The following is a 12382-nucleotide window of genomic DNA, read 5'->3' on the forward strand; positions in this document are numbered from 1 at the left end:
GAGAGAGGAAGAAGAGAGAGAGAGAGAGAGAGAGAGAGAGAGAGAGAATATGAATGAGGAATGAATAGTAAATGTTATCCTGGGAAAGCACTTATTCCATCCAGGAGATCATGAGCTTGTCTGGATGACAGCCACATTTTCTATCACTATGGACCCATACCCTGAAGTAGAAACACTGAAATTATGATTCAGTTGTTGGCAGGGAAGGAGTAAAAATATTCTATGTTCAAATACCATTAAGCCATGTCATTGCAAGTAAATCAAAGTTAGGGAAACAAGTGCCTGAATGCCTGCAAATGCAAAAGACTTCTTTCTACTGTAATGAAAGCTTACCATAAAGCTGAAGGGCCATGGTATATGAATATATTGTTCTGAGTTTTCAAAACCCAAATCCATTTCAAGAAAAAAAAATAGCCTGTACGTAGTCTAATTCCAAAAAACCTTCCATGAACCAAAGAAATCTCAACCTTGGTTAGCCCAGGAATGAAAGTCAGGCAAGAGTTTTCTCCAATTTTTCTCTTAGTAAACATGTTCAGCCATTCCCCATGAGCACAGATCTCATGATAAGTTACAATATCTAGATATCATTTTATTTTACTTTAAGTAAATCCAGCACTTCCAATAAAAGGAAATTAAAAATCAGACAAATAAAAATGACCTGTGGGTCATTAACTCACATGCTTAACAGTTTTAAATTTTAAGATAAATATTGAGTGCCCATCTCCTGGAGTAGATGAGATGAATATGGATTATTTCTTTCCTCGAATCTTACGCAAAGCAAATGAGAGAGAAGCACTCAAAGTCCTGAAACATTGTTATTCTTTGCACTTGCAGGTGCCATCCAAACACTCTTTCTAAGACCTCATCTTAACCCACAGAAGCATCCAGCTTATACAGTGGAAAAAAAAAGCATTTTGCTCTCAGAAATTTAGACAAATGAACAATCAAGCAAAAAAGAAAAACCCAAAACCCCATAAATAATAGGTGTTTCTGTAGCACTATACTTTATTGTTGTCATTCAGTTGTTTCTGACTTTACTTGACCCTGTGGACCATATCATGCCAATCCTGTCCCTGGAGTTTCTTGGAAAAAATAGTGGAGTAGTTTGCCATTTTCTTCTCCAGTGGATTAAGGCAAAAAAGAAGTCATGACTCGCCCAGGGTCACACAGCTAGTAATAGTCTGAGGTCACATTTGAACTCTGGTCTTCCTAACTCCTGGCTCAGCATTCTCTCCACTAAGCCGCCCATTGTACTCACACTATACTTACAAGTCATAAATTTAAAGTCATAGGAATTCAATTGTAATGATCTATGAAAGTTCAAGATGCTTTAACAGAGAAAACATTTAGAGTAAATTCATGTAAGAGAGAGAGAAAGAGATAGAGAGAGGGGGAAAGGGAAAGGGAAAGGGAAAGGGTGGGGGAGAAGGAGAGGGAGGAGAGGGAGAGGGAGAGAGAGGAAAGGGAGAAGGAGAGTGAGAACAGAGAGACTGAGATAAAGTTCTTCATGCACAAAATCCTCAACTAGAGGGTTCTGATTTTTGCTTTTTGTTTTCCCACAGGTGAAATCTATTACCTCTGAAGCAAAACATCCACAACCTCCAACTTGAAAGCATTTTTTTCTGCTATTGTCAAAGAAGGTACTCACACTTTTCCTCTATACCAGGTAAATCAGTAATAATCTTATTTATTAGCAACTAAGGCAAAAACTGGATTAAATAATCTTGAAGATCTTTGTTTTATGATTCTGTCACATTTTCATTTCACTTGTGTCCCAACTTAGGTTGGGACAAACACAAACACAAACCTTTAAGTTTCTTCAGTGTGCTCTTTTAGATAGAGCCTTGACCCAAGAACACTTCATCTTGGGTTAAAATTCTGACAATGACAGATTTTACTGTGTACCCTAAAGTAAATTATTTCAGCTTATGGTTTTAGATTACTTATCAGCAAAAGGAAGGATATCTATTAGGTGATTTCTAATGTCCCTTCCTGCTCAAACATCTATCATTGTATGAATTTCTGATACACCCCCCCCCCACCATTTACCAATTCCCTCTCCTAAATATGCTGACAAAATTTTAGATATTTCTAGGGACCAGATACTTTTCTCTTTTATTAATGCATTTAAAAATTCCTTACGGCACTCATTCTTTTACTTATACAGTCAATAAGGATGTCCAAGATCACTCCATTATTAACAGGGTTATAGACACAGGGAAATGAGATAAATAGTTTAGAAGGATGGAACAAAAAAGTCATAAAAGTAGAAAATACAGCCTGTCCTTAAGAAAGTTTCTTGTCAAAGGCAGTCGTTCTTAACATGTGTTCTGAGTAACCCAAAAAGTTCTGAAAACCTGTTCAGGAAATCCACAAGCTCAATATTTTTTCATAATTATTCAAAGAAAATTTAATTTCTGTGCTAAATATTGATAGATACAACCTACGCCTTTGGTGGGGTGATCCTCAAAAATTTTTAAGACTCTAAAATAGTTCTGAGACCAAAATGTTTGAAAACTGCTGGTCTAAAGCCAGAAAGAAGCAGTAATTTAGATTATAACAGAGATAAGAAAACACAAATCTGTGTAAATATTTAGGCCTAGAAAGTTAGAAAACAGTCACTATGCAGAGACCTTCATCTGAGAGATTCCTTCGAGATGGGTCTTCCAGTTGGTCTTAGAGGCAGATATACTGATGAACTGGGGCAAAGGAGGTAGTAAGGCATGTCAGGAAGGGAAAACTGCTTGAATGCAGGGTATTCTGAGAGATGAGTTTTGATGTTTCAAGGAAAGAACATTAGATTAGCAATAGGACTCTTTGAACTCAACTCCAACTGACTCACAAATTAGGAGTGCAGTCTGGGCCAAGTGAAGGGGTTATGGGATTTAAAGATCTTCCATGTCCCATTGGATTTGCTGATGTAGCAGAAAGGAGTGGAGGTGGAGGAGGTGGAAGCCAAGCTAGAGTTCCTGTGGTGACTGGTGGTGACTGGGGTGGAGGCGGAGGTGTGAGCCCCTTTTTTATAAGCCAGACAGAATTTCTGCTAAGGACTCCCGCTGAGGACTGCCAGGGACTGGAACTGTGGCGGGTGGGAGGGCTGGAACTGCTGGGACCACTCTTCCTGGATGCTGAGCAGTTGCTGTGAGTGGGGAGAGGATGACCTTTGCCTGAGGTAGTCTGTTCTGTTTCAAAGGCTTGAGAATGTGGGCATTTACTACATTAACTACATGTGCCAACTTCATAACTATTGTGATGGCTTTGACTTTCTGGTTTGAGGACTCAGTTACTTGGTATTTTATTTTATTTTATTTTATTTTTAAGCAATTGGGGTTAAGTAACTTGCTCAAGGTTATACGGCCAGTTATTTCTGGGTGTGGTGCTGAGTGTCTGAGCCCGGGATTCGATCTCCAGGTCGTCCCAACACTGGAGCCGGTACTCTTACTCGCTGAGCCACCTGGCCGCTCCTAAGCAATTGGGGTTAAGTAACTTGCTCAAGGTTACACGACCAGGTGTTTCTGGGTGGGTGCTAAGTGTCTGAGCCTGGGATTCGATCTCCAGGTCTTCTCAACACTGGAGCCGGTGCTCCCACTTGCTGTGCTACCTGGCCGCCCCGTTACTTGGTATTTTAATAAATGTTCTAGCTTTATCCCCCATATAGAGAGCCTGGTATATTATGTGATTAATAACCGCATCAGCATATTTATAATTGCCATAGGCATTGTGAATATTGCATTGTAGATACATTTGGTGATGAGGATGGGATCACAAAATGTCAGGCCTCTATTTGGAGGCAGGGGTGCTTTGGAGGGAGAAATGGCTATCCCAGGATGGGAGGATTTACCTTATTCCTCTCTAGCTGGAGAATGGGCCAAAAGCACAGAGCCCTGTGAAAACAGGGAACCAAGACTAAAAGAGGAAAAACCTGGAGATTTGGAAAGATGTTTGCAAGGAATAACCATAGAACCAGGCAAAGAACTGGCAGGAGTGTGCAGGAGAGGCTGGGTCCTGCTAACAAGTTATCACCTTATGTGTAAAAGTAGGGATAAGCTGCTGGAGGAAAGATCTCACATGGCTAGGGAGTTGGCTGGTTTGCCTGAGGATTCTTCTGTGTCACAGCATTCAGAAGAACAAACTAGAAGGACTCATGTGGTCCAGGAACAAGCTACTGTTCATGAAGCAAACATAGAAATTGAGAGGAATGACACACCCCCTGATTCAAGCAACAGTTGGTACAATCCTCTGTAAAATGGAATGAGGGATATGATGTATTAACTGCAGAACAAAAGAGACATGCATGGTTTACTGATGGGACAGCGGAATATTTGGGCCAAAAAAGACATTAGAAAGCAGTAGCCTTTAACCCATGTACTAGAAGGACTTTGGAAAGTACTGGGATAGGTGGAAGTAGCCAATATGCTGAACTTATGGAAGTACATCAAGCCATCAAAATAGAACAAGGAGGACAGTGTCATATATTAACTGATTCATGGGCGGTAGCTAATGGGTTAGCTACATGGATGCCCATGTGGAAAAATGAAAATTGGGAAATTCATGGAAAACAAGTCTGGGGCAAAGAATTATGCGAAGATATCTGGAACATGTCTTTGGTCACTGACTTGTCAGTTTTTCATGTAGATGCTCACATGGCCCTCACCATGCCAGAAGGCAAGTTCAATGCTCATTCTGATTGACTGGCAAAGATTGCTACTGAACTAATTGTCCCCACTTTGATAATCCACTGATTAGCAAAATGGGTCCACCAAACAGCAGGCCATTTTGGGGTCCAGGCCACACACCAGTGGGTGCAAGATTGAGGTATTAGTATCTCTCATTCATTCTTAAAACAGATAGCAGAAGAATGTCATATATGTCAATTGGAAAAAGAAGCAAACAGTTCCTTGGGTAGTAACTGGAGAGATAGCAAAAGGAAAAGTCCCAGGCCAAATCTGGCAAATAGATTATATTGGTCCACTACCACTAGATAAAGGATTCAGTTTTATATGTACTTGTGTTGACACCTATTCAGGTGTACTAGTGGCTTGTCCTTATAAGAATGCAGCCCAGAAAAACACTTGTAATACTCTAGATCTCATAAGTCTATATTATGGAACCCCAGTGCAGATTCAAAGTGACAATGGGTCACATTTCAAAGATAATGAAATGAAGAAGTATTATTTACTAAACAATATTGAATGGATATATTATATTCCATATTATCCAGAAGCATCTGGGTTAATTGAAAGAATGAATGAATTACTGAAAGAACAGTTGAGGAAGTTAAGTTCCAATAATTCATATCAACATTGGAAAGATAATTTCTTCATGGCTTTGCGTAATTTGAATAATAGACCATTGGGAGGAAGTACACCTCTAGCCAAAATGATGACCCCCAATCTGCAAATTAGAAAACAACAAACACATAAGATCCCAAATATTGAGTATTGGACCTTGAAGCCAGATGTCCCAGCACTGTACCCAGTACCACCTGGTTCGGTGGAGTATGATTTACATTGTTTAGAGGACTTTTGGTTGGACAGAAAAGAAATAAGAAAAATCTCCACTGGGATATGCATAAGAATCCCTAAAAATGACTTTGGACAGATTTTACCCAAATCAGGATTAGCAGCTCAAGGAATACATGTATTGGCTGGAGTAATAGATTCTAATTATCAAGGAGAAATTATTGTGACATTCCATAATTTAGGTGAAGGGCCCATACAGATTCACAAAAATGATAGGATAGTTCAAGTGATTATCGTTCCTTATAAAACAATACCACTTGTAAAAAACTGACCCTCCTTCCAAAATAACTGTCAGAGGAACTGAAGGATTTGGTTGTACTGATAGAATAAAATCAGGAGCTAAATATGGTTAAAACGGAAGCCAGATGATGTTCCAAAGGCTGCAGAGATTATAGCACATGGGAGGGATAACACTGTAACTATTGTTTATTCCAGAGAAGATGATTACAAAATTGTACCTTTAACTCACATATTCTACCAGGAGTGAGGCTACAATAGTCTGATTATTGTCTCTTTGCTTCTTCTTGGCTTTTTGTCTGTTCACCTTGCTTGCTAGATTTGTTTCCGCAGGCTTGGTACCCTCCACCTGTAGATGCCTGATAGCTTAAGCTGGATGTCACCCCCTGTCTGCAACTGGGATGTGTCACCCCTGGACCTGGAATCAAGCACATTAAGAACTGACCTCTCAAATGGGACCCCTTAGGACAGGGACAGCTCTACATCCGATTTCAGCAGCAGGAGGGAATGATGGGGAGCTTGTGCTCAAGCCCCACCCTAAAATATGGTTTTCTGTGTTTATTGTTTATTTATCCTTGTTATATTGTTGTAAAATTCTGTGGACACCAGTTATTCCTAATGTATTTTTGCCAAGTAAGGGACATGAAAGATCTTGGGGCCCAATGAAAGGGTTATGGGATTTAAAGATCTTCCATGCCCCATTGGACTTGCTGACGTAGCAGGAAGGGGTGGGGCAAGAGGAAGCGGCAGCCAAGCTAGAGTTGCTGTGGTGACTGGCAGCGGCAGCAGCAGCAGTAGTGGCCAAGGTGGAGGCAGAGGTATGAACCCCTTTTTTATGAGCCAGCCAGAATTTCTGCTAAGGACTGCCAGAGACTGGAACAGCAGGCGCTGAAGCTGCTGGGACCACTCTTCCTGGATGCTGAGCAGTTGCTGTGAGTGGGGAGAGGAGGACCTTTACCTGAGGTAATCTGTTCTGTTTTAAGGGCTTGAGAATGTGGTTGTTTACTACATTAACTACATGTGCCAACTTCATAACTACTGTGATGGCTTTGACTTTCTGGTTTGGGGACTCAGTTATTTGATATTTTAATAAATGTTCTAGCTTTATCCCCTATATAGAGAGCTTGGTATATTATGTGATTAATAACCACATCAGCATATTTATAATTGCCATAGGCATTGTGGATATTGCATTATTTATACATCATTATTTAACTTTCCAGTGGTTCAATTTCTTTGTCAACAGATGATTATAATATGCTACTTGTTTTTTTTTTTTTTAGGCAATTGGGGTTAATTAATTTGCTCAAGGTTACACGGCCAGTTATTTCTGGGTGTGGTGGTAAGTATCTGAGCCCAGATTCAATCCCCAGGTCATCAACACTGGGGCCGGTGATTTTGCTGGAGCTGGTGCTCTTACTCGCTGAGCCATCTGGCCGCCCCTAAGCAATTGGGGTTAAGTAACTTGCTCAAGGTTACACAGCCAAGTGTTTCTAGGTGGGTGCTAAGTGTCTGAGCCCAGATTCAATCCCAGGTCATCCCGACTCTGGGGCTGGTGCTCTTACTCACTGTGCTACCTAGCCGCCCCACTGCTTGTCTTCTTAAGGTGAAAGTGAGGATCAAATGATGTCAAATCTGTGTAGGAGGAGGAACACTGAAAAGGAGGAGCAGATTGAAGGTGTGGGGACAATGGAGTACTTAAGTGAAGGTTTCAAATTCCTTACCAAGAGGTTAGATTTTTAACCCAAGGGAACTGGGGAGCCATTGTAAATGAAAGTGAAGAGGAGACGAAGGATGCAAAAGACGTATGAGATATTCCTGGCAGCCAGTACACAGGATGGCCTGTGGCAAGAAGAAACTGGTGTGGGGGGGGGGAAACCTTTTGGGGATAGACATTTTAGGGAGACTTTCACATTTTCACCATCTTCACGGTCTGACTCAGTCTTCATTGTCTGTATACATAAGACTCTTTCCAAGTGCCATTTAAATCAAGCTCATCTGTTTGATCTCACTTATTACATCCTAATTCCCTTTCATATAAAGCAATACAATTTTCCTCAATATGCTGCTTCCTTCCCTAGAAACTCACTCTCTTCCCTCCAATCATGGCCTTTAAACCATTATTCCCATCACCTGGAGCTACCTATGGCTGCCACCCACTGCTTGTCACACACTGTCATTTCAGATAGTTTGCTGCTGCCTTCATAGACTGTTACCATGTATGAAACTGTTTGTGCTATTTTGCTAAGAGAGATGCCATATAAAAAATTATTGCATTGTATTACTGTCTAACATAACTGATGTTTGGCAATAGCTGGAAGCTTTTTAGCAGGTTGCTTACTCTCCAATCCTTTGTATCCTGACAGTCCAAAGACAGAATAGAATTTGAGAAGCAAACAACCTTCAAGCAACTTTCTATACAATGGGGAATGAACATGTAAAATATACAGAGGCATCTGGTGGATAGAGTAGTGGACCTAGAGTAAGGAAGACTTGAGTTCACATCCAACCTCTGACATGTCCCAGCTGTATGACCCTAGGCAAATCACTTAACCCCCAGTTGCCTAACAAAATGGATCTGCCTGAGAAGAAAATGCAAACATCTCCAACATCTTTGCCAAGAAAATGCCGGATGGGGTCATTTGACATTACCGAAATAACTGAACAACATACATATGTATGTGTGTATGTGTGCATGCTTTTTCCTATGTGTGTGTGTGTGTGTACATTGATTAGAGCAGTCCTCAGAGTCACTTTATGTGAGCCTTCATGTAGTATTTGCTACTCCAGGAGCCCAGGGAACTCTTGCACAGTGACTTCCTCCTCCCAGAGGTGCTAGTGTGTCAGGGAGGAATGTGGTGGTACAGCAACTAGAGTTTTTAGTAGTCATTATGTGCCCAGATCAGTCTTATTATAGTAAGCTAAGTGGCTACCTACAGTGCTCATAGGATCACAGGGTTAATACTGGAAAGGATCTTATTGAACACAGAATCCAACCTCTTCACTTTTTGTTGAAGAAATGGAAGTCCAGTAAGATAAAATGAATTTTCAGGGTCACAAACATGGCATGCAACTCTGCAAGGAAACAAAGCTAGCTCAGGCTCCAAATTCAATGCTTTGTTGAATATTGTTCTCCCCTCTCCCAGAAACGAAGGGTTCCTCATGTTCCAAAAATGTTTGACCTACACCATGACACTTTAAGTTCATTTACGAGTGGAGAAAGCACTTCATTCCACCCTTAGAGATGAACCCTCAAATGCAAATGCCTCTGGGAGAGGGAACACTTAGATTTGAATTTTTACTTTATTGTAAATGTCTAATATCTGATCTTCTACAGAGAAGCGGTCATATTAGTTGAGTTCCCAGGCAGACGATAGCTTAGGAGAAGGGACGAGAAAATAAAGGGGAAGAAAAGAGACAACGGAAGAGGAGGAGGTCTTCCTCCTTCATACAGATTGATAGAAACTTCCAGAAAGCTGGAAATGATTCACATATTTCAGAATTTTTGCCCAGGGCCAATTCTCTGTGTTTTTAGCCTATACTGGTTACTTAGAGATATAAGAAAGAACAGAATGGTTCCCTGCTCTCAAAGAGCTTACAATCTGATATGGAAGATGACAAATACAATAAGTAATATACATATATATTTCTTTCTTTGTGTATATACATAAAAACGTACATATATTATGTACATATGTATATATAAACTAGTTACAAATAGGCTATAAAGGCAGGAGTCATTCTATGTTTGACTTAGTAATGACAGGACTAATTGGGAACTTTTTCTGCACAGGATGTATTACATCTTGTCATTTTAAGAAGGGGAAGATTATAGAATAATCGAGAGCCCAAGGTAAATTTGAATAATATATGATGCATAACTTGGACAAACCCCGGAGTCAGAAAAGAACTGACTTCTTGGAAAAGAAACTCATGTCAAGTCATTGAGAAGAAAATCAATTATGTGAGCTGAGGAGGCAAGCAAGAAGAAAAACATCCAGATTAAATGGGGCCAACTGGAAACAAATCACAGTGCCATAAATCTCCACTTGTACATTATCTCAAAGATGATGTATTCCAACCCCTTCACTGTAAAGATGAAGCAACTGAGACCCAGGAAGATTAAGTGATTTGGACCATAGGATCATAGATTTAGAACCAGAAGGGACATTAGAGATCATCTAGTTAAAACCTTTGTTAAATAGATGAAGAAATAGGCTAAGGAAAGTGAAATGACTTGCCCAGGGTCACCTGGGACAGGTTGAACTTACAGTGACCATAGCATTGCTATGATTCACATCCCTCTGGAAATGAGAGAAGAGAAGAGATAAAATTTCACCAACTGGTGAAAGGGAAGGAAGGGCAGAAGCTTCACTAACCCTTTATGTCAAAATAATATGACCATGATAATGTCTGGAGAAGCAGTAGATAGAGTCAGGAGAACTTGAGTTTAAATGTTCATTCCCTCAAACACTCAGGTTTGTGACTCTGTGCAAGTCACTTCTATGTAGTAAACATCAGAGGCAGGACTTGAATCCAGGTTCTCTGACTCTCGGTTCATAATTATTTCCACTACACCACTGGATGACCCCAATATGCGCGTACTTGGATAGCCCCACTTATAGCTCCTTTGGATAAAGCTTTAACAGATTATCCAAAATGGCAACAAGGTTATATCATGTAGAAAAGAACTGATAAAGAAACCTGTCCCTCTAACTAACCTGTGCCTGCAGAAAAGCCTGCATGCAGCTGACAATACAACTAACCTGAAATTACAGCCTGGTTAATGGTACTTTGCTTAATGATCAGCTTCCCCAATTGGTGTCTAGACCATTGAAGATGGAGAGCAACACTTCTTCATTTGTACTGATAGCTGAACAAAAAGAGATGAGCTTAAACAAAAGCATGAAGAATCTGAGTCAGAGTCACAGAAAAGGGACTATCATGGCATGTAACGAAGTTTAAAATTTAAGTAAATAATATCATAATTCATGTAAAACTGCCCTCTTTTGTGTAGGGAAGACAGGAAGGAGAAGTGTCTTCCTGCAACCTTAGAATAATGGACTGGTGATCTTCTCAAAGTCACATTAACTTCAATCCTACTTTCTTATTTTAGGAAAATTATTTTCAATATAAAATGTTTTTATATTTCTACAAACCTGAAATTTTCTACAATAAAAATTAATTATTTTTTAAAAATTTCTCGGCTTCAAGGCCTAGTGAAGCACATACCTGGAGACAATAAACAATCAAAGAAATAATAGAATGAAAGTCAAATTATCTGGATTCTGGTTAAGGATTTACTGGTAATGTGAACCTGGGCAGATCATTGTATTGCTTTCCTTCTAGGTGTGATTTCCTTATTTACAAAATGAAAGGGGTAATAGCAAAGGTGATTTGCAAGGTTATTTTGTTTTGTTTGTTCTGGTTTTGTTTATTTGTTTGTTTTTGCTTTTATTTTGGAGGGGAACTGGGGTTAAGTAACATGCCCAAGGTTATAAGGCTAGTTTTGTGTGTGTGTGTGTGTGTGTGGGTGGGTGTTACGTGTCTGAGGTCAGAACTGAACTTGTGTCCTCCTGACTCCAGGGCCAGAGCTTTACTCACTGCCACCTAGCCACCCCTCTATTGTTTTTGCATTTGTTGTTTGTTTTGCTTTAAATCTTGATGTTTATAATAAAGTTAACAATAATAGCTAACATTTATATGACATTATGATTTGCAAAGTATTTTATATGTTATTTCATTTGATCCTCACAATAACCCCATAAAGTATATGCTATTATTATACCCATCTTACAGTTGAAGAAACTGAGGCTCAAAGACATTAAATGTCTGGAACTGGTTTGACTCCAGGTCTTCCTGGCTCTAAGTCAAGGAATCTATTCACTGTGACACCTTTGCCTTGGTCAGAGTGGTTTTGATGTGTTCCTCTTCTCCCTCTTACATACATTATGACAGTCTGTATGCCCATTGTAATTAAATGTGCCAGTGTGTGAAAGCATCAACACCTTTGCTATGCTGTAATCATCATTATGTTGAGTGTTTTTACAGCCAAACTTCTCTATTCTGTGTAAGTCAAAGGCAAGAGTTGGCTCCAAACAACTACAACTTGTCTTAATAAAACACCATGCCAAATCACTACATTAAAGTCAGATCTGGCCTTTTACACTGGAGCAAATAGATCTGCAACCCCCCTACTGTCCTATTATGCACATTGGAAGTTTGCTCATAATCACATTATTTTTAGAATTTTGTGAGCTTGAAGGGAAAACAGAAGGAACAGCCCTACATTAAATTATTCACTTGAACGACTTTCCAAATTGAAATCACAAAGATTGCAAGTACAGAGTTGTAACTACACAGGAACCCATTTGAAATAATTTCAGATCTGAACATTGCCATACGGTCCTGTTGATTTCAAAGGAGAGAACTTACTCATGTGGATAATACTATGCAGATGGGGCAGCGGTGTTGGGGCCCTCTGCCAAGGCCTTCTCTGCCCCTGGCCACTGGTGGAGCCAAATGTCTTTTTTATTAAAATTCATCTGAATCTTAATAAGAGACAGACAGACAGAGAGAGACAGAGAGACAGAGACAGAGGGAGACAGAGACAAAAAGAGAGA

General features: G+C 39.9%; 1 protein-coding gene across 1 annotated transcript in view; it reads right to left on the bottom strand.

Moving 5' to 3' along the window:
- The window catches only part of DCC (DCC netrin 1 receptor), a 1052419-nt gene that overhangs the window by 1039704 nt on the left and 333 nt on the right, over positions 1 to 12382 (bottom strand). Inside the window, exon 2 of the mRNA XM_069102085.1 lies at positions 12195 to 12285. Coding sequence (XP_068958186.1) covers positions 12195 to 12285 — 91 coding nt within the window. The remainder of the gene's footprint in view (positions 1 to 12194; positions 12286 to 12382) is intronic.

The sequence above is a fragment of the Petaurus breviceps genome, unplaced genomic scaffold (assembly GCF_028583685.1).
Source record: "Petaurus breviceps papuanus isolate PSGF00001 unplaced genomic scaffold, PetGlider_PUasm1.0 128, whole genome shotgun sequence".
Classification (NCBI taxonomy): domain Eukaryota; kingdom Metazoa; phylum Chordata; class Mammalia; order Diprotodontia; family Petauridae; genus Petaurus; species Petaurus breviceps.